This window comes from Plectrocnemia conspersa, unplaced genomic scaffold (genome assembly GCF_051122295.1).
Source record: "Plectrocnemia conspersa isolate PC_06_02 unplaced genomic scaffold, ASM5112229v1 ptg000012l, whole genome shotgun sequence".
Classification (NCBI taxonomy): Eukaryota; Metazoa; Arthropoda; class Insecta; order Trichoptera; family Polycentropodidae; genus Plectrocnemia; species Plectrocnemia conspersa.
Genome location: NW_028277176.1, coordinates 15,205,831 through 15,233,516, shown reverse-complemented (window position 1 = coordinate 15,233,516; position 27,686 = coordinate 15,205,831). Strand labels below are relative to the sequence as shown.

The 27,686-nt window shown below is 31.3% G+C and overlaps 2 protein-coding genes across 18 annotated transcripts in view; one reads left to right on the top strand and one right to left on the bottom strand.

Annotated features, from left to right (window-relative positions):
• The first annotated feature begins 1,377 nt into the window (after nt 1-1,377).
• Nucleotides 1,378-7,523, top strand: DppIII (dipeptidyl peptidase 3). Of its 2 annotated transcripts, XM_088200630.1 has the most exons (13): nt 1,416-1,490; nt 1,708-1,881; nt 2,928-3,055; nt 3,127-3,279; nt 3,376-3,603; nt 3,816-3,936; nt 4,010-4,555; nt 4,629-4,771; nt 4,833-4,944; nt 5,012-5,144; nt 5,211-5,334; nt 6,824-6,971; nt 7,045-7,523. In XM_088200630.1, exons 2-13 carry the CDS (start codon nt 1,734-1,736, stop codon nt 7,362-7,364), a joined length of 2,304 nt encoding a protein of 767 aa, XP_088056756.1. In that variant the 5' UTR covers nt 1,416-1,490; nt 1,708-1,733; the 3' UTR covers nt 7,365-7,523. The 2 variants fall into 2 exon arrangements, with proteins under 2 accessions (XP_088056757.1, XP_088056756.1); XM_088200631.1 differs by lacking the exon at nt 1,708-1,881 and having other exon boundaries at nt 1,378-1,490.
• A 1,649-nt stretch (nt 7,524-9,172) lies between these two features.
• Nucleotides 9,173-27,686, bottom strand: part of Nuak (Nuak family kinase 1) — a 54,449-nt gene continuing 35,935 nt past the window's right edge. The window contains exons 2-24 of one of the 16 annotated variants that reach the window (XM_088200621.1): nt 26,001-26,105; nt 25,733-25,932; nt 25,555-25,663; nt 25,368-25,476; nt 25,181-25,300; nt 24,986-25,118; nt 24,839-24,917; nt 24,630-24,771; nt 24,475-24,571; nt 24,281-24,413; nt 23,896-24,211; nt 23,448-23,603; nt 22,956-23,343; nt 22,572-22,887; nt 22,138-22,509; nt 21,409-21,801; nt 21,284-21,343; nt 21,104-21,224; nt 18,529-18,629; nt 18,385-18,423; nt 18,045-18,124; nt 16,849-16,943; nt 9,173-9,396 (exon numbers count right to left, since the gene is read on the bottom strand). In XM_088200621.1, the coding sequence (XP_088056747.1) occupies nt 16,849-16,943; nt 18,045-18,124; nt 18,385-18,423; nt 18,529-18,629; nt 21,104-21,224; nt 21,284-21,343; nt 21,409-21,801; nt 22,138-22,509; nt 22,572-22,887; nt 22,956-23,343; nt 23,448-23,603; nt 23,896-24,211; nt 24,281-24,413; nt 24,475-24,571; nt 24,630-24,771; nt 24,839-24,917; nt 24,986-25,118; nt 25,181-25,300; nt 25,368-25,476; nt 25,555-25,663; nt 25,733-25,932; nt 26,001-26,095 (3,654 nt within the window). In that variant the 5' untranslated portion in view covers nt 26,096-26,105 and the 3' untranslated portion in view covers nt 9,173-9,396. Of the gene's footprint in view, nt 9,689-12,757; nt 16,089-16,848; nt 16,944-18,044; nt 18,125-18,384; nt 18,424-18,528; nt 18,630-21,103; nt 21,225-21,283; nt 21,344-21,408; nt 21,802-22,137; nt 22,510-22,571; nt 22,888-22,955; nt 23,344-23,447; nt 23,604-23,895; nt 24,212-24,280; nt 24,414-24,474; nt 24,572-24,629; nt 24,772-24,838; nt 24,918-24,985; nt 25,119-25,180; nt 25,301-25,367; nt 25,477-25,554; nt 25,664-25,732; nt 25,933-26,000; nt 26,106-27,686 lie in introns of those variants that run through there. The other 15 variants (XM_088200613.1, XM_088200614.1, XM_088200620.1 and 12 more) reach the window with 15 other exon arrangements.

Below are 27,686 nucleotides of genomic sequence, written 5' to 3'. Positions count from 1 at the left end.
TGTATTTTAAATTAAACAGATCATATAATGAGGGATAGTGGCGCACTAACTTAATAAGTTTTTTGTCATCCATGTTTATGATAAATCAATATGGATAAAACAAAATGAAAACTCAGAAAACTAAACAAAAACATCATCGGAAAGTAATTAAGATTTTACTCAGAAAACCTTTGAAAATAATATTGATGTTGTTTGTTGGTCTTGATCAGCAGATGATTTTGAAACGTGTTTAGCTAGATAATTTTATGAAGGGAGGAAGTACTGATTGCACAGGCACGATCGCGCGCCGAACAAGTATGAACAAGCTTCTTCAAGTTCCTATAAAGAACGTTTTATCCTTGTCGGTTTAATCATGGGCTGGTCACGGCACTGTCACGTCACTGATGTGTGTAAATCGACCTTAAGAACTCATTCAGTATTTTGGACTTGTTGGCCCGCAATGTACCAGTACGAAATAAATTGTTTTGTAATAGACATTGAGCTAAATAAATAGATGTGAAAAAATTGTCTGTGATAATATTTCTCTTGGTACCCTAATATTTTACTGTTTCTCATCCCTTAACATATTCCCAGAATCATCTAAATGCGAAGATAGAGGACGTGAGTTCCAAACATGCCCTAACTTCTATATATATAAAGTTTCTTGCAAAATAATATATATTTGTACATCATAATAAAAAGTTAATATTATACTTACATTATACAGATGGTCCGTGTTTTCATTACACTCCGATGAATCTGACATATTTGATATTAACTATAAAGGATTTAAATTTGTTGTTAGTGCTTTTATAATAAATAACAATTTCAAATGTAAATGTGTAAAAAGTATTTATTTCGAAATTGAAATCATCTTCGTCTGATTCCAATTCAAACATTTCAATCACGTCTTCGTTATCATATAGAAATTCTACACCTTTAAAATCAAGATCCGATTTATTGGAATCATTATATCTTTCGTCCATCAATATGAATATTATTTAAACTGAAGTTAGTTTAAATAATATTCATATTATTTAACGAAGTAAGAATATTAAATATTATACAAGCGAATCCATGCGAGAAAAAAAGAGATACACTTATCGTCTCTCTCTCTCTCTCTTGCGAAATTCCCTGATAAAGTGGTATAGTATGGGCACGTGAGAGTTAAAAGAAACGGAGTATAGTAGTTTCTGTTCTACTACCATAAATTAGTCCTGGGTTCTAATTCATAATAAAACTTGCTCGACAATAAAATATGCACTTTGCCAAATGTATTAAAATTTTATGTATTTGGTAAAATAAGTGGTTTTTTTATTCGAGTTGTAAAATAAACATATAATATTTTTTATCCATAAAAATAAATTTCAATTGCATGGTATATTACGTTTTATGGCCAAAAATAAAAAGTAATCTAGATGACAGGTTAGATTTGCAGTACACGTAGGCACCGGCCGTTGTAAGTCGGCTTCGTCAAAGTCTGCTAGTTTGAAGGTTTTCTCGTTAATTCGGTAAGTTTATCAATCATATTATATCAATTTAGCATTTTGAAATGTTACTATCGACGAAGGCCTTCGAAAGTAATATAATAGACATAATTTATGGCTATATATTGAAATTGAACAATTAGAATATATATGAAATTTTTATATTTATCGATAGTCCTGTCTAGTCTTTATTATTCTTAGCTTTAAGAAATTAATATTATTGATATATTTTCACTTAAAGTTGTATCAGATCAGACTATGTAAAAAATGATGAAAATAACACAGACTACATTTCGCTTATTAAGAAATGTAAAGTCACTAAGAAATTTTAGTCAGCTGCACTATAAAAATATTTATAATCCGTTGTCTCGGATGAGTGGGCAAGTTTCTACAATAGCTCAACTTAGAACATATGGTTAGTGGATAATTTATACTTCGATTTGCTGGCATTATATCAAACGATTTTTTTTATTCCAAAATGAAATAACATATTGCACGTTATATTAAACATATTTAGCATTACCTCCATCAGCGGTTTCCAACTTGAACCTGTTAAAAATTTAAGGATTAAGCATATTTTTTATTGCTATTTCAAAATTTAGTTCGATTGTGGACTACTGTATTTTGAGATTGGGCGTGGCATCTAACTTGATCCTATATTTTATTTTTGCGTTAAGTGAAAATTCACTTTTATACAAGTAAGTGATACAAAAAGACAGCAATGAATTACCTTTTTGATGAATTAGGATATTCTTCTTTTACTTCACTCTGAAGCTCGAAATAAAATAAAAACATCCCCGAAGCATCAAGTGGAATTCTTCTGCTGTTGATTAACAATGCAAATTTTTTGTTTGCCCTGAATTGCCCAAGTTTATTTGACATTTTGCATCAGATGGCTTAAGAAGCATTTTTCTCATCCATTTATTATTTATCTTCTGGTTTCTTAATAATAATGGAAGTACTAAAAACTAATGGTAATTCTTATTGCCATTTTTTAATTCAGGAAAGTATTCATTTATTGACAATATTATTTATTTTGGAAAATCATCGTAAATTTCATAGTGATTCATGTAAAGTTGGAAATGTGTTTATTTTCACATCAACAACCAATACCCTAAAACCCTAGGGTACGTAAACACAAGTTGGGAACTGCTGACTTATAGTAGACCCCCCAATAACACGGTAAATTGGGAAAGTGCTATTTGGATGCCCGTTACTTTATGTGTGAGTAAGCCAAAGGAAGGATATCTCACCACATACGCCTGATTTGTACGTATATATTGCAAAAAAATGTATGAGTATTTTCTAGTTCTCCAACTACACGCACCCAAATAGCACATCCCCAATTTACAGTGTTATTGGGGGGTCTACTGTATATGATTTAATGACATATATCATGAATTTGTGTTGTGTACTAATTATTTTATTAATTCATAATAAGCATTATATTTATATTTATAGGTAAAATGTCCGATTGCAACTCTGAATTCGTTCTTCCCAACAATCAACCTGTCGTTGAGTTGGACTGCACAGCAGCATTTAATGGGCTTACTGAAAATGAAAAGTTGTATGCTTACCATCTTAGCAAGGTCAATATTATACTATTTCTTTCATAAATAATTATAAATATAATAAAATAATAATTTTATTTTATTATCAGGCATGTTGGACTGGAGGTTTGATTGTATTAGTTCAAACGAGTCCTGAATCTCCTTTAGTGTTTTCGTTGCTTCATAGAATTATTACATCCGAAGCCCTCGAGAGCCTTAAAAGTGCATCATTGAAGTTCAACATCACTGAAGAAGAATGGACGGTAATTTATATAAAATATGATATAATTTAAAGATATCACAGTCATCGTATACTAATTTCATGATAACATTGTTTGCTCTTTATTGTATGCTTTTAGGCATTTTTGGTTTACACTTGCGGTATCTTATCAAACTCTGGAAATTACAAAGCAATGGGTGACACCAAATTTGTTCCGAACATCGCTGAAGAAAAATTCAAAATTATTATTAAATCGTCGCAAGCCTACAAGAACAATCCCGAACACCTGGAGAACTTGTGGAATTTATGCCACACTAATATTTATGCTCTGGAAAAGAGATACAGGAGCCTCGGCCTTAAAGATGATGTAATATATATTTTTATAATTATATTTGTAGTTTATAGTATTAATCACAGATATAGATACATACAAAGCAGATTAATTATATATTTACTAAACACGTTTTTAAGATTTTAATTGTAAAAATATCTAGAATATGATTTGTTTACTATTTGAAGTTGATTCTGAAGCTTATTTAAATATAAATTGATAAACAATTTTATTTTTATGTCACATAGGGTATTACAACGTATTTTTCAAGCAATTGTACAATGGAAGACGCAGATTTGGTGGCTAAATGGATGAAATCCCAAAAGTTAGAAACTTACAATTGTCGAACATGCAAAACTTTTGAAAACGGTACTTGTTAATATTAATCTATTTTTGTTTTTATAAATACAAATCTATTTTAACATAATATTTATAATTTTAGGGACACCTTTGTATACTGTATTGCTTGCTAGCGTTGAAACCGGTTCACAGTCATCGATAACGATAGAAAAACAGTCGTTTGAAGGCGCACTCTTCCAAGTTGTTCGCGGCGATTATTCTCCAATTCTAGCACAAGTCAATAAGCATCTAGAAGAAGCTTCGAAGTTTGTTGCTAACAACAATGAGAAGAAAATGTTGGAGCATTACATGAACAGTTTTAAAACTGGATATTTGGAATCGCACATTGAAGGCAGTCGGTATTGGATCAAAGATAAAGGACCCGTTATCGAAACGTATTTGGGTTTCATCGAGACGTACAGAGATCCGAGCGGACAGAGAGGAGAGTTTGAAGGATTTGTGGCGATGGTGAATAAGAAAATGTCAGAGAAGTTTCAAACTCTAGTAGATAACGCCGAGAGCTATTTAAAATACTTGCCGTGGAGTTCCGAGTATGAGAAGGATAAGTTCTTACAACCCGATTTCACCAGTTTAGATGTTTTAACGTTTTCTGGCAGTGGAGTGCCTGCTGGTATTAACATACCTAATTGTGAGTGTAGATTTGTATTTAATGTAAAAAAGTTAATAACTACAAGTACTTATTTATCATATATTTATTTTAGATGATCAGATTCGTCAAGAGGAAGGTTTCAAAAATGTATCACTAGGAAACGTGATACCAGCTCATTATAAAGATGCTGTAACACCGTTTTTATCAGAGGAAGATTCAGCAATGGTCAACAAATATCGAGTTCATGCTTTCGATGTAATATAGAAATATCTTCTTTATATGTGTATCAAATATAATTAAAAAAAAATTTTTAAAGGTTCAAGTAGGATTGCACGAATTGCTTGGTCATGGAAGTGGAAAGTTATTCTATAAACACGCTGATGGAACTTACAACTTTGACATTGCTACTGTCAAGAATCCGTTAACAGGTATGTATTTAATTTAAGTTATTAGTTCAGTATTTGTGAATGTCATGACTAATTTCACTAATTTCAGGCGAACCCATTACATCTTGGTACAATGACGGTGAGCGATACGATTCTCAATTTACCAGTCTTGGTTCAGCGTTCGAAGAGTGCAGAGCTGAAGCCGTTGGGCTTTATCTTTGTTTGAACAGGGATATACTTAAGTATGGAATTGAATAAGACATAATTGTGTTGAATTGTATTGAATGTTATTTATTTATGTTTTGTAGAGTTTTCGGTTATGAAGGAGAAGAAGCAGATAATATTATTTATACAAATTGGTTGAGCATGATGTGGACTGGAGCGGCCAAAGCTGTGGAAATGTACCAACCAGCTACAAAAGCTTGGCTTCAGGTTATTAATTTTTATTATTATTATCTATTTTAATAAAAAAATATCTTATAAATCATCAGCCTCTTTAAATTAAAAAGTTGGCAAAACAATGTATTGAATATCGTAGACCAATATTTCCTGACAATGCGCCTTTAAAAAATGGAAAGTCTTTTACAAATCATTTAGACTGTTACAACCAAAATTTTGTAAGTGTTTAAGTTCAAACAATAGTAATTTAAAAAGCTGCAAATTTGGCTGAACAAAGCATTGAACCAAACACCCGAGAATTGCATTTGAACGCCATCAATTACCACAACATGAAAAACTTTTTATTAAGATTCGAGATACGTCTAGAAAAAATATGAATGACCTCATATTGAACAAGTTGTATGTATCCTTTATAATTATCGGACCGTCGCCTACAAATGCCATCCTTGAAGTTAAGCTTTCACTAGGGAAGTATCTGAGGTGGAGCTAAACAATAACGGGATTAGTTCCAAATTCTCCACTTTTCTAAGCTTCTTTGAAGGAACAGTATAAGGATGTGACATTTGATCACACCAATCGATTAACAATCACTCTCACACTCATGTCACAAACTGACTCTCGAACTTGCTCAACGAAAATTTGATGAATTCTTAGCTCTCTAATTCAACTTGCTAATACTAAGGCAACAGGTGCTGAGAAGTGAATTACCTTAAATGTAATAGGTCAAAGGGAACTGCTGAAAGCTGATTGTACCAGTCATATTCGTTCCTCCCTTTCCACTGTTACTAACCTTACTTAATACGGCAGTTACAAATTCAAGTTTTCTTCTGTCCTAAGAAATGTCATTTCTTAGGTAAATCATAAATATGGGAATTCTTTTTGTTCCGAATATAAAATATTTTATTCCTGTAAAAGTTTTTTTAAATATTCTGGGTATTTTATTTAGAATATCTATATTTAAACAGATCACAATTAAAATTTGGGGACCAGAACCACAGAAGTCGCAAAGAAAGATAAGAAACGACATTATTGTGACACCTGTAAAAAAATATCCAGTTTTCTTTCAAGATGCACTTAATTTTAAATATTAATTTGTTAAATGAATGTTCAATATACACATTGAAGACATCATAATTTAAACCCCCTCTTATATATACATTAAAACCTGTTTTTACCCCATTGTATTACTTTAAACATAATTATTGGCAAATTCACTGAAAATATATTTGGAGTGCAAAGATTGTATCAAACTGTTTACCTAACAATACAGTACCTTTGATTTAGTGCAGTTTCGCTGATGTTCACCTGAACGAAGCAGAATCAATCAGTAAGAACCGATATACAGTGACTTTATAATCTTATGTCTAAACTTTTCATGTACAATTTTGTAGTAAATTTGTTATAGATAACAACTCAGATCTTGCAATTAAATTTTAAATGCTGTTTTAATGAATTATATTAAATATAAGTAGTCTATTTTAAAAGGCATATTAATTTATGTTTTTTCAACATTTATTTTTAGGCCCATTCTCAAGCTCGCTTCGTTTTGATGCGCTTAATTCAATTGGAAGGCGAAGGTATGCTGTCCATAACGGAGACTGAACCTGGAAAAAATATGCATATATCTTTAGATAAGACCAAAATTGAAACGATCGGAAAGAAAGTTGTCGGTATGTTGTATTATCTTTATATATACTAACATATTTTATTGAATTTTATAATGTAACGATGAATATCTTACAGGTAACTTCTTGTTGAAGCTTCAAATTCTTAAATCGACTGCCGATATAGCAGGAGCTCGTAAGCTGTTCGCTCATTATAGCGAACTCAGGGATTCTTGGGAGTCATGGAGAGATATTGTGTTGGCACATAAACAACCTCGGAAGATGCTGGTGCAACCTAATACTTTGCTTTTGGATGGCGTTGTTACCTTAAAGACGTACGAACCGAGTCATGAAGGTCTCATTCAATCGTGGATCGATCGATTCCCTACAACTGAATATGATGAAATTTTGGAAAAGTTAGCCGAAACTGATAGGAAGCATTATGCAGAATTATTTTAAAGTTATATGCTTTTTATCTGAATGATTTTTTTAAATTTTACCCGTTTGGTGCAAGCACCACTTAATGTTTAAGTCTCTGATGAACAATTCAATTTTTTAATAAGTGTCATATTTTATATTTTTTTATTATATAATATGTAATAAATTCATTTAAAATTATTTTATATATTATTATATATTACCACTTATTTTTAAATAGTGTTTGTTACTTTTTTTTATACATATTTTACAAGAAAGAAGATTAGTTTATTTGACGGCTTCCAAGAACTTATAATACCAGGAACACTAGATAAATACCAGGTGCTGCTAGTTTATAATAAAACAACAAGTTTTACTAGATGGACTTTAATGGTATCGAAAATAAAACCATACAATGAGTCCAGAATTAAAAATTTGATAACAAAAAATTAATGAAATACATAATGAAAGTTTTTTTACACAATTAATGATACATATCCTAAAACTAATAAGTACTATAATAAATCTGTCGGATTGTAAAGTAAGAAAAGTTTACAATACATAAATAAAATTTGCTTTAAAATGAAAAATTGATATAATAAATCTGAGAACAATTCACAACCTCCATGGATGAATAACTGTGTGATAACTCGAGAGAAAAATAAGGATTAAAAATACGTAATAAATATATGACAAAAGTACACAAGTTTTAAATATACAATATAGAGAGAAACACATTTTTACATGTACGCTTTGAGGAATTAAATAATAATAGAAATATATCACAAATGTATTTTCATTCCACAAATTCGAAATAAAGTTCCAATAATGCAACCGGATAATATGAAAACGATATAATTTGTTAACATAATTAGTTTAACGTGATAAACTTCAACATTGTATATTAATATAATTATTTAAATTAGCATTTATACATTTCATATAATATATATAACTATGTATATAATGTGTGGGTGTGTATATATAATATAATAATAATTATAATTCATATAAAAGGACAACGTTTCACAAATTAAAAAAAATCAATAGCGTAGGATAATCGTATATTTTTAAAATGTTAACAAGCGCTATTATTGCAACTAGCAATCGTTTTATGCAGTCTCTAAGATGAATATAATATTTACATAGATTCTTATTTTATTACACTTAAACTAGCTAAAATATCGTGTTTGTTGCTTTGAGACGATAGTTTACTTAAAATTATATATTTCGGCACCAATGACATAATAGACTAGAATAAGTAGCTTTTTTAAAGGTTAGTAACCGTTAAACTGTCCGATCGACATACAAGTTGGGTCATTTTTTAATATTAATCTTTTAACCCATCATAAAGGTATATTTTAAAATAAACTATATTTTTATCATTCGCATTTATGTGAATATAATAAATGCAGTTGTGGTAATGAAAAAATATATATATATTATATATATATAATAAAATTACTATATTTTTAAATCATATTTAAAAACTAAAGAAAAAACATAAGCCATCTTCTTCGTTGTTAAATTATCAATATTATCAAAAGCACATTTCTCTATAAAAATCAAACATTTTGAATATAGACTACTTATTCTTTAAGTGATAGATATGATTTTGATGATATCGCGATTACTTACATTCACATTAAAAGTTCACTTCAATAAATTATTACAAAAAAAATATTTGGCAATTTAAATTCAAACTGTATAAATTCAATTATCAAAATTAAAAATTTGTTCATTTAGAAGATACACTTCACAGAATAAGATCAAACATTTACCGACGATCACCGTTCCTAAGGCCACCGAATTCAGATTGATAAGCGTCTATCTCAGAATCCATATTTCCATTTTTTTCAATATCACAGATACATTTAATTTTATCTTTTTAATCAGTCATCGTTCCAAAAAAATGACAATATAACATTTATTCATATGTCATACGCATATGTATATAAAAAAAGAAAATGTAAAAATTTAACGTCACATTCAAAATTTTAAGAATCAACATGTGGAGTCTGAAGCTCGGCAAAATACTTAAAAGGGATATTCCCTCCATCTTGAATAAATGTACCTACGCCAGAGAAGAAAATACATTTCATTATTCTCAATGTTACACAAAACAAATCTACAGAGTTAGTCTGAGAGATGAACAATGCATGACACAGGTATATTATGTATATTTAAATATCGCTTCTAATAGATCTATAAAGCTACACATAATGAATACACATATAACTGGATAGAAAGCGAGCTCTCGTTTATGTTTATATTTTATTTTATTCAGGTCCTCGTTTGAAAATACGTATGATCATTCCAATTTGTTGGCGGACATGTCATGTTCACTGTCATGTGTGTGATTGGATCTGAAAATGATAATGTATTGTTATAGAAGACTACGAAGAAAGAAGCATGCACTACTTTTTTTTTATAAAATATGATATCTATATTATATACAATGAAAATGATATAAAAACTAAATTAACACAAGAAATGATTTGTAAACCATAACATAATTTTTTTCACCACTTAAAGATAAGACAATTAATAACTCCAAAAGTGAATTTCTTACGTACTACATTCATGACCAATTTTCTATTAAATGTTTATGTGTTATTATAAAAATACATTAAATGGAAAGTCTCTAGAATAACTAAACTGTTATAAATTTTATTTTACATTAATAGACACATGATGAATCACATAAAAACTTTAAAATTGCGATAAAAGTTCAAAAATAGTTTGAAGAATGGCAGTACAAATCAGGCATACAACACAAAGACACATTAGTAGCTTAAAATTAGTACTGCTGTCATTTGTTTTTTAAGTAGCAAAGTGATGAAACCCAAAAGAAAGTTCAGTATGGCATGGGTCACTCCAGCAAATATACGATTGGACTAGAAAGTTCTCATGTTCTCGTTAGTTTATGTACACCAAGTAGTTACATCAGAGTTAAAGGCATCACGTACAGGAAAATGAAATACTCTCAAATCTGGAGATGAATGTTACAAAGTGTCTTCACTCAAGACAGCCCAAAGCAACAGAGGTTCTGCAGTATCCATACACTTTAACGGTTCGTATTTTTAAGTCAGAATTTTAATACGGTTGTGATCAAAATTTATATTACATAAAGTGACCAGATTTTGAAAATATCAAAGGACAGATTGCTGCGGAAACTAAATAAAGTCATTTTGGAAATTTTTGTTCAAGGAGGACATAGAAGAAAAATTGCTGAGAGCTATAAAAAGGTCATTTCTGAAATTTAGGTTTGCTGCATGAGCTAAAAAAAGATCACCTCAATCATTTTTGCTCAAGGAGGACAATATTTTTGAAGACAATCCTCCTCAAAGAAGAACGTCTGGTCACCTTATATTACATGGGTCAGAATTTATATTAATTGGTCGGAATTTATATTAAATGGTTAGAATTTAAATTGGACTGGTCTGAATTTATATTAAATGTAAGAATTATTTTGACAGATGGTCAGACATTTTTTTCAGTTGGTAATAGTGTTATTATTACTGTAACACTGTAGATTGGTACAAATGGTCGATCTGTCATTCGCATGTTGGCAGTTTATCATTATCAAGGTGTTTAGGACCAACTTGTTCGGTTAGGCTCACTACATCGTCAGATACGTCACCATAATAAGCCAAGCATGCCCTCTGCTACCGCTCTGTCGTTATTCCCGCTTCGTTCGTCGCTCTGAATAACTTCGCGTCCTACATACAATTAAATAGATTCGTTACAGTTTAATTGAGAGTTATTAATGGGGTGTTCAATGTTCTGACCAAGCTCGTTCGCACCTAACCTGCACAACAGTTTTGGAGCGAGTGAGATATTTTTTAAGATATTTCTAAAATAAATAATTTATTGCGCATTTATATTTATAAATGTTATATTTTTTAATTCACATGATCGTCCTATATTTTTATTCTGACCTTGAATAATATACTTATGACCATTCATTATTTTAATTCTGATCGTCCAATATTTTCATTCTGACTCATTCTGACCCTGAATAATATAATAACGACCAGGCTGTTAATAAAATTCTCACCGAAATTTTATTTTTATTCTGACCCAAAGTTGATTTAAATTCTAACCATTAATTTGTTGCTTTTTTAAACTCTTACAATGCTAAAGAACGATATATCGTTGTCTTCATTCAATGCGACGATAAGATTTAACGAAGACCGTTGTTTGAGTTGTAATGCTCAAAAAGATTTGAAACATTTTATTAAATACTTTATTTTATTTTTGTATGATATGGATCGATGAATATGTAAATGGGTAGGATTTTTAAAAACATCATAGCAGCAAAGGGTTAAGCACTAAAACCTTGTATTAAACGCCATGAAGATTACAAGAAATTTGTTATTAAAAGTTTTTATCTGACTCGCTCTTGAGTATTTTTTATATGCCTATATCTCGAGGTTGTTAATGCTATACAGAAGACGAATTTCAAGCCCTTTCATCAATGTCACAAAATCATTGTAATTTTTAATAACATTAGCAGTTCAAGAGTTATACGCATATATTTCGGATCTTTGTGTATATGCTTAAAATGAGCTTATAAATTACTAATTTATTTATTTTAACATAAATTATCTTGACAATTATATTTATTTTATTGAATAGATTTATAAATAAACACCGGACATATGTTAACTGCCAAACAGTAAGAATTTTTGTCTAAAAAGACATTCGACTATTTAAAATAGAAAAAGTTTGGGAATTGGAAAAGACAGTGGTACCATAAAAATTAATGATTGTAATTCGAGACCTCTATAATAAAAAATCCGCAAATTTAAGTTCAAAAGAGTATCAAGACAAGTTTATCTCCATATGACTTAGACGTAGAGAGCAAATTACCAAATAAATGGAAACAAAGATGCAATATGAGACGAATAGTATAAGGGTATAAGGGCATAAAAACAATCTAAACGTCGTTTCTCTGGGACTTTACACAACTAATTATAAGAGACCTGACATTCTAGCCAGAAAGATTGGAAGATTTGAAATGAATCTACCAATTCAGAGTTAAGTGAGTGGGCCAGCTTTGTCTCTCCCCCTTCCCTAAGGTATTGATTCGCTGATTTCAGCACCGAGCTCCGAATAAAACACCGACCCCATTGGACGAGTCCTGAAAAATCGGCGTTGAAAAAAATGTCCGATGTCTATAAATAAGCAATATTTACACGAAGAAAACATTTAAGGATGATTTTTTACATATAAATAAAATAATTCCGTTTAATCTATAATGTATAAAAATTCACACATATATGTATACTTGAAAAAGTTAAAAGTGAGTTAAGCAAAAATATATGCAATATTTTCTAGTATTTCATCATCATCATCATCATCCAAGAGTCAAACGTTAGTTTATGTTTGGTTTAAGTAATGAAACAAAGTGTATTCATAGTGTCATATACCTGAATTTATTGTCCAATGTGTGTTCGTCACCGTGGCTGATGTTCTGTGTTCCTGCTTTCTTCCTGTTTCGTATTCTCGTGAGAATGTCCTCAGATGTAGTGTCCGAGTCGACAGAGTCTCGGAGCAGTATCGCCGGGTTTCTAGTGTGCGATCGAGGACTGTACGTGGCGTAAATGCCGGGTGAGAGCAATGACAATGTCCTGCCGTAACGTGAGCTGGGACTCTTCGTCTCGGCCGCAATGTTCCTCGCGTCATAATCGTCAAAGTACGATATTGTTCGAGGGTACCGCGAAACCGAACCGTACGAGCTACTGTCTAAACCTCCTGAATAAATCCCATCGTTTCTATCCAGCGATGTGTGCGCTGAAGTCAAAAAATGATCGTTGCCATAGGTAGATCTGATTCTGGGACTGGGCAGTGAACTCTCTGGCTTTTCGAAACTTAAATTTGAAGGAGTGTATTTTGTGGGAGAAGTGGGTGTGATAGGGTCGTAACGACTGGAATACTGAATATCGTCACTATCACTCTGCGGATTGATTCTAGCGGAAGGAATGTATTCTTTAGCGCCGGGGCCGACGAGCAAGCTCTTTCTGCGATTCTTTTTCTCGTTAAATCTCGAATAAAAGCTCTTACGGCGAATCCTATCTATTATATTCTCAGATTCAGAGACAGTGCTATCGTGTTCCTTTGGAGAACATTCGGAATAATCAGGAGAACACGACCTTTGATTTTGCTCTGAAGCAAATTTATTAGAATTACAATCGGGCGACCAAATAGACGATTCCGTAGTTGGAGTATAATCTCCGTTCGAGACAGAATTAGTATCTATAACAGAGCTATCATCTTGCTTTATTTCACAATCCGCTTTCACTTCTTCATTTCCGTTTAAATCCTTAAATTCTTCAGACTCTTTCGAATAATCTAACGAGTTGCGCTTATTGAAAATACTTTGATTCAATTTCGGTAACCGTGAGAAATCTAATTTTAAACCTTTCTTAGAAGTTTTGCCTTCTTCGGCTTTAGGCACGCTTGCTCCGTCAGTAGATATTTTCTTATCCGGTTTTATTAAAGAGTTATCAGATAGAGCGCCGTTATAGCATGCCTGTACTCTTTTGCCGATTCCATTTAATAAAAGTGACGTGGGTCTTTTCGGTTTGCTATCGAGATCTGCTTGGATTTTGCCATTTGAAATATTGTCATCAGTCATCTGTACTGGCAGACCGCTTTTATTGAGTTTATCTTTTGAATCTGACTTCTTGAACAAGCCGAAAACTTTATTTACACTTTTCTTGCTTTGAGATTCCAAAGTCGGTAAGTTTGTGACCGTCACGGCTCTCTTGATTAACCCAGATTCGGTTGTCGGTTCAGCTTGAATGGGAACAGACTGTTCTCTAAGCGTTCTTCTGGTAGCGTTATCTGTTTGAGGCGCTTTCAAGCCCGGTGCTTTTTCACTAGGCAAAGAATTCTGCTTTTTAATCACTACTTCTTTTTCTTGCGATGCACTTTTACTGAAACTATCGCTTCGTAATTTTTCAATTTTCTGACCGATAGTTCTCAAGACTGATCTCTTTTTAAATTGAGTTTCTTTTACCTCATCGCTTTTTACGTTAGAATCTGTTGATGCTGAATCTGTTTTATTTGCGGAAGAAACTGATTTCGCACTAGAAGACTTCTTTTTGATAATAATTTTCTTTTTCGGGGACGGTTTTTTGATCTCTTCAATCGGTTTTTCTTCTTCTTTAAGAATTTTCGAAACTTTCGGTGGAAGATTGATATTAAACGTCACTGTGATATCGCTGTCATCATCGATTGAATTTTTCTTAGGTGGCGTAATATTGTATATAATGTGATTAGAATCACTGTTTGGGGAATTTTCTTTAGAATTTCTAACTTCAGTGTCTGGAATGTTTTTAATTTTTTTCTCGGGAGAAGGTGACGCAGCTGGATAGCTTTTAGGTCGAATTATTTTAGATTCTCTAGTAGCAACTTTCTTAACTATATCATTTGCTTTAATATCTGTGCTGACATTTTGCTTTTCAGTTTCGATGTAAGCACTCATTACATTATCTTTACAAGGAAAACTTTTAGGACGAGGCAAATGAGTCTCATCTTGATTCGTTGCTTTAAAATCACTGTTAGAATTCATGTTTATATCTGCATTATTTTCCAGTTCAATTGAATTTATTTCAATTCTAGTTTGATTATTAGCATTGAAATCACTTTGAACTTCTCGTATGTTGTCAAGAATCGGATAAAACGGTGTGACCGATCGACTTCTGTTGGCAGTCGGACTCACCGGAGATAAAATGGTTTTAGATTTCGAATGTGGAACTTCAAAGAATGACGAGATATCCGTCGACGCTAAAGGACTGAGCGGACTGGTCGCTCCGCTTCTACTTCTCCTCTCTCTGATTTCTTTTAGTATTTGTTGAGTCTCAGTCTCTTTGTCAAGTTTTTCGCGAACATAAATGCTTTCTTCTCTAGGGGTATCGAAAAAATCTGGTCTTAAAAATCTGGATATTCTGCGACGAGGGGTGGAATCCATTGATGCTGTACGCGGCGAAAGTCGTCTTAATAATCCAGGAGTGTTATTATTCGGATTGAGCAAATTATAGTCCAATGAGGAACTTTCCGTTAAGAGTTTATTTTTATTTATACCGTAATAGTCGTCCGGTGTTAGATATTTACTCAAAACTGATCTATCAGGTGTACTTCTAACGCTGGAAGCGTTTCTCGGATCCGATCTACCGTTTGATCGATCTAAAGAGTTATAACTTGTATCATGTTTTAAAGACGTAGAATCTGCTTTGTTTAGATCTTTATCGTGTCTGCTTACAGTTGAACAATAAGATATAGAGCTTGTATCGTCGTCGTCAAATGAAGATAATCTATGTTTGCCGTTATTTGATACGAATGTTGTATCTTCTGTTGATTTTTCATCTTCTTCTAAATGTGAATAGTTGTTATTGATTGTTTTGCTGGCCGACAAGCTTCTTGTGTATTTTTGTTGAGCTTTATTGTCAGTGTTTTGCGTATTCAAGGAGAGAGTTCTTCGTAAAGATCTAGCCGCAGCGGGAGGTAAGTGATCCAATAGTTGTTTTTGTAATCTGCGGGACAAGGCAGGCGTTAAACCGGAGAGTGCCTCCATATCTTTTTCAGAAAATTCAATTTTGCTCAAATCTAAATCGGACAAATCTAAGTGTTCTTGGTTTGACTCTGAAATCTTGGGCTGTTCTGTGTTGCTCGACTCTATATCGTTCGATGATGTCTGCGAGTGTGATGACTTATGGCTGCTTATATTGGATGCTGCCTTGCGTGACTTCTTGGAGCCTGTAAAATAATTAAAACACACATAACATGCAGCCAGCCAATGATATATACAGTGATTTAAATATGTATTTGGCCATACAGAATAGATTCATAATATATATTTAAAGAATTTTTATTAAAAAAATATTTTTTTATATGAACGATTATTTAGATATAGCATTATTTGTTATTAAGACTAATATATCTACGAAACACTCATGGACATGTTAAGTATTAAACATTAAATTTAAACAAAAAAAACATTTTAGGCATTCATAACTAACATTCTCAAAGCGTTATGTTATTAGTTATAGGACAATAAAAAAAGTGTGTACTGTATAAATATAAACAAAGTAATGAATGTAACAATTATTTTGTGCAATATTCGCTAAAATTAAATAATGATTTTTATTATATTTGTATTTAATTTTGGGCAAACGGGGTAAAAAATCTAGTAACAATTTTGTTATAAAGATAATATGTACAATGGAACGGCAAGTATGATAACTGCTTTGATACTCAATAAATGATGCCTATACTTGATGCAAATACTTGGCCAGTAAATGAAACACCTCAAAGCAATAAATATAACTGATATAATAATAATATGGTATTATATATATATATATAAAATAAAAAAGACCAAACGTATACGATTACGATTTCGGAGTTGACCAATCTGATTCAATCATGATAAAACGTAAACCAAGCGGCCACCTCGTACGTAGCAAGCAGCTGGATGTTGTTGCAACACAAAATGGTGAGATAATAGATGTTGTACCTATTGTTTTGTGGCATTTGACTGGGGCATGTGGTTAGTTGACCCGCTGGCATTCGGTGTTGCATTCGGTGCATGCAGAGTAACGCGCAACCCAACTGCAACCACATCACACATACACATACTCATTATACATATATGTGTATTTTTATATATATATCTTCATGTATATATATAAATTAATTAATCATTAAATATCTAAACAAATATAAAAAACAGATACACTTGAACACATTAATTAATAATAAATTTATATATAAAATTAAGGTTAGGTATACGTATGTATATATTTCATTAAATTTTACAACCTTATATATGTATATATATAAAAATGCCCTTTATCATATATAATGCCCCATCGAGAAAAAAAAACTAAAATGTTGACTATGATCGGATATGATTGAACTGTGATCATTTTGAATGGAACTATTTATCTACAATATCTGATTATCTACTAATAATAATACATGCTAATATTCTCAAATATGAAATATAATAATGAATCTACATCTAAATTACAAATGTCATGTAATAAATAATCTGCAAATTAAACCAAAATGACCTACAATTTAAAATATCCATCAATCAACATAATCATCCTTAAATGTTCATTATTTTTTCAATACTTTCAATATTACCCCACTTTTTCGATCGCTCCCTATTCAATTAAAATAAAATAATTAAAATTATTTATACTGTTATTCAAATTGAAAAAGGTTAAATATGCACAATCTTCATAATAAACTAATTGTTATTAGTAATATTAAATTTACATTAAAAAAGCTAGGGGTATACTAATAATTATTAAACAAATAAAAAATGAGGCTACATTAATAAAGTTATCATTAATCTAAATTTTTTAAATCAATTTAAAACATACCTCATTAAAAAATATTTATGATTATAAAAAAGCATTTTTTTTAAATAATAAGGATTGCACATTTATAGAAATTAAAATGTTCAGGGTTAAAGTTAAAAAAATATTATTGATAAAAAAAATCATACAAACTATAGTTAGATTATATTATTATTATTTTTAATTTATTTATTTAATTTAATACTAAAACACGAAGAGAACAAAATAATTTAATGAAAAATTATAATTCAACGTGCAACTTCTATTACACATTAAGCTCAAAATCTACGTATAAGTCGCAAACAGATAGTTTAATCAATGTGTTCGGCAAAAGCGATCATACCTCTCGGGAACGACGGGAAAATGGATTCGAAGTCCGGCATGTCGCGGGATGCGCTCCTTCGCCACGACGCTCCGTCGCGCCTTTATAAAATAAATCAAACATTATCGCAACGAGTAAATAGAACATCACATAAATAACAACATGTTTAACTAAAGTAATAACCTTGCAACTAAATCGTACCTACACTTACGTTTCAGAGCTTTCAGAGCGTGCCCTTTCCTGTTTTACTTTGTGAATGCTGCATTCCATTAGATTTATTAAAAGTTAATTATTATAATCAGTGCAAGATTGATTAATAGAAAGGTAATTAAAATGTATAGAGAATATCAGTTATACTCACATTACGTTATGCCTTTTATGCGGCCTAGGTAAGTGGGGGCTGTATTAAAAAGCAAAATTAATTTATTAATAAGAAATTATTACGAAAGAATAAGTGAGATATTAGTATTTAGTGTATCAACTGATTTAAGATCGAGCTTAGTACCTGTTGAAGAAAGGTGAGTGCAAGTTGTTGAATAACGATGGGTGATGCTGAGAGAATCCGGTTCCTTCTTCACCGTTGAGTCTATTCGTTAAAGTTCGCACCTATAAAGTAAAAATATATTTGTCAAGTTATCCATATATTATATATATAAAAGTGTATACTGCCTGTGTATTAAGAACAAAAGAAATACTTTCAGATTCTTCCGAGTTTTTCTAAGGTTTATTTATAAAATAAAACCATATCTAACATACTATAAGATACCAAAAGGACCTAAACCAGATTTTTCATAGCTACTCTTTAGGACCCTGTTCAAAACGTAAACATGTTCCCGCCTTTCATTAGTTATCTCACTTCCACCCCCAATATAAATCGTTAAAGAGTAATACAAATATAATCACCCCACCCTACCATTTCTCTACACCTACCTGGTCCAAATTTTGTTTATATAGAAAAATAAGCATGAAGCCAAATTCATCTGTAAGGATTACTGTAACCAAATTTTTACGGGATGTCTTTTCAGATTTTTCCAGTGGAGGGCAAAAATTAGCCAGTCAATGATCGTTTATATAATAATTCGTTTCATTAAGATTCATAGTATTTCATCAAATGACATGCATTTTCTGGCTAAATTCCCCCAAATGATGAAATTGTGTCGTCGCCGTTACAGTGAAAACGCTCAGATATCTATCGTTCATATTAAGACATTTTATAGCAATATTTCGACTGAAGCGAATCAAATGAAGTATATCTAAACCGAATTTTGACCAATAGGAGAGCGCAAAAAACAATTATTCTTTCTCAGAAGTCAAAAATTCACGTCAGAAGCAATAAAATCGTGTCGACGCCGTCACAGTAGGAACGCTCATTACCGAGCGTTCTCATAGAAAACAAAGTTTCAATTATTACTCTTCATATGGAGAGCAAAACTCAACGCTAGATTGTTCAAAAATTAAATATTTCTAAGACGGCAGTGCATGAAGCGCATAAATCGTGATATAAATTGTCCAGGAAGACCTAGGATAACATCAAATCAACAAAATCAGCATATAATAATATCTAATAAAAGAAATAGAAGATTTACAATTAAATTTATTTTACACTACCAAAAATGGTTTTCAAAAAATGAAAAAACATACCATCGAATAATACAAATAAAGATTTTAATACTTAGGTATTAAAATCTTCCATGGGTATAGGTATTTTTCAAGATCTGCATGACCATATGTTTGACCAATCTCCAATGGAAAACCATTTAATACAAATAATCAAAATTATTTCAAAAAATATTTAGATGTTAGAATACATTTTATAACAAAAACTTTTATAAATATAGAAAGTAAACGTAATTATTATAATAAACTAATCCATTTTAAAGGTCAGTAATTTTGGAAAGATAATTATTGTATGTTAGATATTTACATGTAGTGTATAAATCATATCTAAGCTGACAAGTCACTAACTACAGTTTATATAAAATTGACACCTACAAAAAATATAATTGTCATCAGACAATAGTCTTTACCTACACCAGCAGCTTGCTTTTAAAAAATCATTTATATAGATATTTAACATAAAAAAATTCAAAGGCTTTTTTAAAATTAGTATACCTTAGTAATGAGTTTTGCAATTAGTGAATTTTGTCAGTACATAGATGGTATATTGTATATTTATTAAGATATTGTATTTAAGGAAGTTTGGCAGTTTTCTTTACAGTTTTTTCTGTCAATACTAATAGATCTTGTGGATCTTAATATATAATACTATAACAGAAATAAAAAAAATTTAAATTGTATTTTATTCTTTTATTTATATTAAATAAACCTAATTGATGTTTTCAAATAAAATACGATGGAGCATCAGAAACGAACGCGTGTGAATAAATCTACTAAAATATATAATTATATTTTGTTTTCGAAATTCAATATTACATATTATGTAAGTTACATTTGTTTATTTTTATTTTAAAATAATTATAATAAGGACAAAACTCTTATTTAAAATATTTTCTTTTAAAAAAATGTATATTTATGATGATACGAGTACGATCCTGTCAGATAATAGTTCAGGCTTTCGACGCCTAAGTCAAATTTGCTCTGCAAACAGCTTAAATTTTATATACGTATTTGTATTGAACGGCCATTCTAGTTATTCCCTATTCTGTAGATATACTGCACATGCCACATATACCAATGGTTTTATCATCATATACCAATTTTGCAAGTCAGATACATTGTCCATGCGCATGACCAGGTACTAAGCAATACAAAATATTCACTACAGTTAAGACTTTTTGAACACCCATATAAAAATCAATTTCCAAAAAGATGTGTGTTATCGCTGATGTTATTTAATATGTACTAAATACTTGTTTAAAGCTAAAAAAGATAAGCACAGATTCGGATAAGAATCATAAGTACATTAAATACACAGGCGATACAGATATTCTAGCAAAAATATTGAAGACTTTTAATCTGTAATGAATGCTGTAGTTGACACTGATGAGATCAGATGTATATTTATGCTTGTTCATAAAACCCGTCTTTCAAAAGATAGAAGATATTAATTTGAGACTCACCCTATCTAACAAAGTCGAGAATAAGTTTTCAGCCGTGAGAAGTTCAAAGCGTTCGTCGTCATCTTCTTCGCCTGAACTGACAGAATCCTTTTCGGGATCAACTCTCACCTTACGCGTACTCCTGAATAAGATACAGTCATGATTATATAGTTAAGAGTAAAACGGAACTTGAAAACATACCTCAAACGATGCATATGTAAATCATCATCGTCTTCAGACTCCCCTCCGCTGACCAAAGAGCTGTAATGGTATAATATATTATTATTGTTCTTCGAATAACTGTATTTAAAAAAAAAATAAAATACCTGATCCTTCTCGGTTTGGGGAATCGAGATCCGAATCCAATGTTGGACGGTGGCAATTTGTTAGGAATATCGCTAGGTTCGAGACTGCCTTGTCTCGGCGTGACGTACCCTTTGCCTTCGACTTCAATCGGTATGATGATTTCTCTGGGACTCTTCCTGATTGGCTCAGATTTTGTTGAAACCGATGCTGGAGTCGATGGTGTAGGAGGCTGTTGATGGGCTTGTTCACTTTCGTAATCGGGCGTGCATCCTCTTGGTAATGAGCCGAGTCTGAATGGCATCGAATTGTTTCTTTGATAAGGCAATTGACTAGACGGAGCTGGCGAAGGATTCGATATTCTGGGCGCATCTTCGCCGAAATGAATTGGAATAATGCGTTCCACAGAACCGCCCCTAAAATAACATCAAAATAGAAATATTATTATACTGTAATTCTCAAAGTTTGTCAGTCTCACTAAAAATTCACAAACAATATTTTAAATATGAAAATTACAAAATATCTGCTATGGAATTTTAAATCCCAGATGAAAAAGACAGCCATGCAATATAGTAGGAATTAACTTGAGAGTTGAATGCTTCTCTCATGATCAATTTAATAATGCCAAAATATCTATATGTTTTGGCAGATAATGTATTTATTTATATATTGCACACTATATGAATAAATAACATTGAATGATGTGACACTTTTATAGAAGAAAGCTAAGGATTTTATACATTAATACATACCTAGAATTGGGGAAGAATTTATTTCTAACATCGTCCACTCTGTGTTGGACTTCAGTGCGGAAAGTACGCGCTGGGCTTTCGCGCACAATTGGCCTAGGATGCGGTGGACTTGTCGGTGGGGAGCTTGGCAAGGAACTGAGGCTATTCAAACTAATAGTGCCTGAAGAGCTACGACCCCCACTTCCGTACGGCACTGGTGGTTTTGCACCCATGCATATACGGTTAATCTTCTTTCCGTCTTCTCCGATAGCATTTGAGATAATTTCTCTAGCAGTTTTGAGTTGCTTCTGCCTTTCTGTTTGATAATCGTCGCCAGTCTCTTTGACTTCGTTTTTGGCTTGAGTCAGCAGCACCATAGATTGTTGCAAGCTCCTATAATAAGATTTTTTATTACATTATCCATACATCATAAAATAAATATATATATTATTTACCTTCTCGCATCTTCCAGCGATAAGTTATTGTTCAAAGATTCCCGTTTAGTTGGTTCTCTTAGCGATTCGCTCTTGTGTAATATTTTTGGCACTTTATTTATCTCGATTATTGCTGGTTTTTTAACTTCTAGAACCTTAGGCATTTCTTCTTTAATAGGCGGTGGTGGCAGTGATGGTTCTATACCGATCGCTTCTAATTTAATATTCGATGGTTCTTTATTTATAATTTCAATCGGCGCTGTCGGATGTTCAGAATCTACGCTATTTATTTTCTTCGCCAAGAACGATTTGTTAACTACTGGACTAGTAATATTACCTAAAATCATACACTTACAATCAGATCAATGTTTTACATAATATAGGATTAAATATAAATTTTAATACTTGGAGGTGTTTTATTTGTAAGTTCTGGCTTTTTCTTGAGATCATTCGATGGCACTGGAATATTACCAGACGTCAAAGAAGCTCTCCTTTCGAATTGTTCTTTAAAGCTTCCGACACTAACTCCTGGAATTATGACTTTCTTTGGTTTGGGAGGACTTTGTATGTTTTCTGTTGTGCTCGAATTAGGATGTATGCTGAGGTTGTTTAATTTTTCTGCAGTATCTAATATACGCGACCGCCGTCTTTCTGGCGTTACTTTCACAGGTGAGGTTTCATTCACAAACGCCGGTGTCGCTTCGTCAGATTTCTTTTCTTCAGACTTTTTATCTGATATAATAACCCTACCAGCTATGTCCTTTTCTATCGATTTACGTGGTGGCGAAATCTCCTTAAAAAATAACACGTTTTTATAATCAAATAATCAATTAGGTTTTTAATAACAGAAAATAATTGTTATAAAGCTATAGCAAAAAACATGCACACTTGTATTACCTTCGCAGCTTCAGTTTTGGGTTTATCCTCTTTTTTAGTTAAGCTTGAAACTTTTTTCTTTACAACGGAAGGCTTTGAAGCGACACTCTTATCTTTAACTCCAGCATCTTTAGCTTTAATTTGAACTTTGCATTCTTTATTAGCTTGAGCGGTCACCTAAATTGAAATTAGCAACAGAATAGGGTATAACTAACAAGCCACAAGAACGATAAGAATATGAAGATAGGAAAAGGCAATATGTATAAATAAAATAATATATACAATTTTTACCTTATCCTAATAAGATAAAAAATACATTTGTGTTTTAATACATATGTATTTTAATCAAGAGTAAGAAAAATTATCGTTTAACCCATATATTCAAGGGGCAACAGTTTTGTATTAATGTATTTACAAATATATTAAGAAATCAAACAAGTATCTTGCAGTTAAAAAATGATATACTCACGGGTGAAGTTTTGTCTGGAGATAGCGTAGGAACAACTTTGATCGGAGATTCTTTTTTCATAACTAAACTAGGTACTTTAATGATGTCATTTGGTACAACAGGACTCGGTTGTTTCACTTCTTCTGGCACAATTGCTTCAATATTTTGACTCAACACTATTTCTTCAGAGCCCATATTAACATCAGTGTTGCACAAGTCTTTATTGATCATGGATAAGTCTCTCGGAATTTCTTTGCTTTCTATGTAAGTCTCTGCTTGAGCCGCAGCTAGCTCTCCGTCCATTCGATTGATATCTTGTCTAGAACCACTACTTGATCTACAATAAAAAATTATGTTAAATATTGAAGTTTAATATATTCATTAGTATAATAAATATAAAGTCTACCTTAAGACGCGTTCCTTTTTCCTTTGACTTGGAGCACTATCCATTGAAACGGTTGTTTCTAATTTTCTCTTTGGTTGTTCATTGGTAACTATTGTTCTCGTCGGTGAAGGTTTAATTGCATCAGTTCCGCCTTCTATTATTGAAAATTAAATTAAAAATAAACCACATTTAATAAGTATAAGTTAGATACATACCAGCAACCATTTCTAATATTCTCCTTTCAGCATTGTTATCAATGTTCGCTATGGACATAGAACGAGACGGTGAGCCATCAGGTCCTATATGCGAAACCTTAAAATTCAATATTGATTAATGTTTTGAAGATAATTTAATTATATTTTAATATTACCTCATCGGTGACTACTAGTTTATCACTTCCAATAGTCGGAGGCGGAGCTAGAGAGAGCAATAGGTCGAGTCGTACAGGAGTTTCATTGGCTAAAGCTTCGGCAAGCTCCAAACATGACACGTCTGAACCTTTATTGACCCATCTATGTAAAATCAATTATTTAATATTGTAACAAAGGTCTTATTATTAAAAATAATAGCTGAACTCACGAACTATCACATATATGCGTAATATCGGCTCTTTGAAGCGGATCTACCGTTAACATTTCTCTAATTAAAGGTGATGCCGCTGAAAGGATAAATAAAAGTTAATAACAGATTAATAATATAGTGATATACTAAAAATAAAACTCTTACTTGATGGACTCTTGGGTTCGAAATAGTCACCAGTGCTAATTTGTTTAACTAAACGTTTGAAATTTGAACCATCAAATGGCATTGCTCCATAAACTAAAGTATATAATAAAACTCCTAATGACCAACAATCAACCTGTAAATTAATATATTTTATAAAACTGTTTAATTTTTATATTTTGGATTATAGATACATACCTCTGGACCTATGTATGGTGTTCCTTTAACGATTTCCGGAGACGCATAAAGCGGAGATCCACAAAACGTAGATAACAACCGTCTTTCTTCAAAAACGTTTGAAAGACCAAAATCAGCTATCTATTATAACATATTGTTTTGATTTAATGATTTATTTATATGATAAATATTTAATTAAATAATTTACTTTTGCATTTCCGTGTTCATCTAAAAGAACATTTTCCAATTTAAGATCTCTATGACAAATTTTATGTTTGTGACAATAGTACACCGATGTTGCAATTTGTCTAAATAATCTGAAATAAAAATTAATATACTGTTATATGAAAGGGATGATTTTCGATTAATCTTCATTCTCAATAAATGATACAAACCTTCTAGCTTCTTCTTCTTGTAATACTTTTTGTTGACTAAGATAATCATATAATTCACCACCGGCGCAATATTCCATAACTAATATCATTTTTTCACTATTTTCAAATACTAAAATAAAAAAAACATTGTTATTTTAAAATAAAAAATAATAAAAATACAATAAAATGTGTATAAAACCTTCATAAATATGTACTATGTTCGGATGCCTGACGGAAGACATAATTTGAACTTCTCTCCTAATCCTAACTAAGTCCGCTTCCGTTTCTATTTTACACTTTTTAATTGTTTTAATGGCTACTTCTTGGCCTGTCTTTTTATTAATTCCTAATTGCACTTTTCCATATGTTCCCTGGCCTAGTTTTCTAATTATATCAAATCTAAAAAGGAATAGACAGTTATTAATAATGTATAATCATAAAAATAATAATTGATTACGCTACAATACCTTTGTTTAAGCCTAAGCCGATGATCGTGCAATCTCACATCCCCCGTATTCTCAATACCCTCCATAATACTGCGTTTTGGCTCCCCCACAACCATCTTGATGATTCTGAAACAATACAAATAAATGATTAAAGAAAAATTCAGTATCAGATTTTTGTATAATATATGTGGCGACCGCTCGCCACGGTCAAAGTAGATAACTTCTCGGAACTAAATAAGTACTGAAGAAAAATAACATGAGAATGGTGAGCCATACTATTAAGAGGTTTTTGATTCTGAGAAATCTCCTGCATATGGATATGAACGGATTTGTGTCATACCCCGGCAATGGATATAGAGTTACTGCCAAAGAAGGACATAGAGTACTCTACCGGCAAGATATATGGACGTTTTTGATCTGATTGCTCAGATTTTAACGATTATTTGGTTGGATTTTGCTATAAAAATCTAATTTATTACTTATTTGAGTGCCTTTAAATAACCATTTAGCTGCCGAGCCTTTTAGAATTACTATCTAAATATTGATGAATTACATAATATTAAAAATAAATTTGCAACTGAAGCAAATACCCATTTATAAGTCATTCAAAATGTATCCGATTCTTTTTTAATGATCTCTTTGGATTCGGCATTGCTCTCCAAAGTAGCAAAACCGATATTTCGGATTTCGGCAAGTAAGGCTTAACCCTTTGAGTAGTGACTTAATTTATATATATTTATTAATTTATTAGTATACCCCTGGGAGTGAGTTAATTTTACGTATTTTTCCATAATTATTTCTGTTGTTATTTATTTATTTATTTTTATATTGCATATATAGTAAATTATAGAAAAAATTAGTGATTCTCAACGTTTTATTGTTTTAATTTATTTCACTACTTTTTTATATTATTATGTTTTAATAAAACATATATGAGACGATGGCTGTATTTGGGTTTTTAGAATTATGGATAAAAATAATTTAGGGGAGGGGGCATAAATTTTGTTTCCAAACGTTCACACTATGACGATTTTATAATTTTTGGGTTCTCTCACTAGATAAAACGCATTAAAATCGGATTTCTAATTTTTCGGGAGTCAATAATTCACGCCAAAAGCAATAAAATCGTCATGTGTTTGATATAATAGACTTTTCGCTGAAATTTGTCATGAAGCTAAAGTTCATTAACTAATAAAGTTACTTTAAAAATATATTTTTTTATTGCTCAACTTCGTTTTTTCAGACGAAACTATTTTAAGATTTATCTAACTCTATTTTCAAACATTTTAACCTAATACAATTGATTAATTTTATTTGATAAAATTAAAAGCTGTACTGAGAACAATTTTAACCTAACCTAAAATCGCAAATAAATATTTAGTTAACCTATGGTTACTAGTATAAATATGTCAAAATTTTGAGCCTCTTGTATGAACTTTTAAAATCGGTATATTAACATAAAAATCTGATTCTGATCGAGTTATGATTTTATATTATGAATCTAAGATTATCATATGCAAAAAGTAAGGTGGATAATGTTATTAAATCGTTAAACGGAATTGTATGCTTTCACTGAGTTTACACAATACTAAGTATATATTCTACACAAAAGTATTTTTTTATTTGCATTATCAGTAGAAATACAATATAAAATTCACATATTTTAAGTACAGTAGACCCCCCAATAACACGGTAAATAGGGACGTG

Excerpts from the sequence above, each read along its gene's own strand:
- DppIII (XM_088200630.1), top strand. The coding sequence starts at position 1,734 with ATGATGAAAATAACACAGACTACATTTCGCTTATTAAGAAATGTAAAG. Across the intron at positions 4,772-4,832 it reads ATCGAGTTCATGCTTTCGAT|GTTCAAGTAGGATTGCACGA; the intron begins GTAATATAGAAA and ends AAATTTTTAAAG. Across the intron at positions 6,972-7,044 it reads GATCGGAAAGAAAGTTGTCG|GTAACTTCTTGTTGAAGCTT; the intron begins GTATGTTGTATT and ends AATATCTTACAG.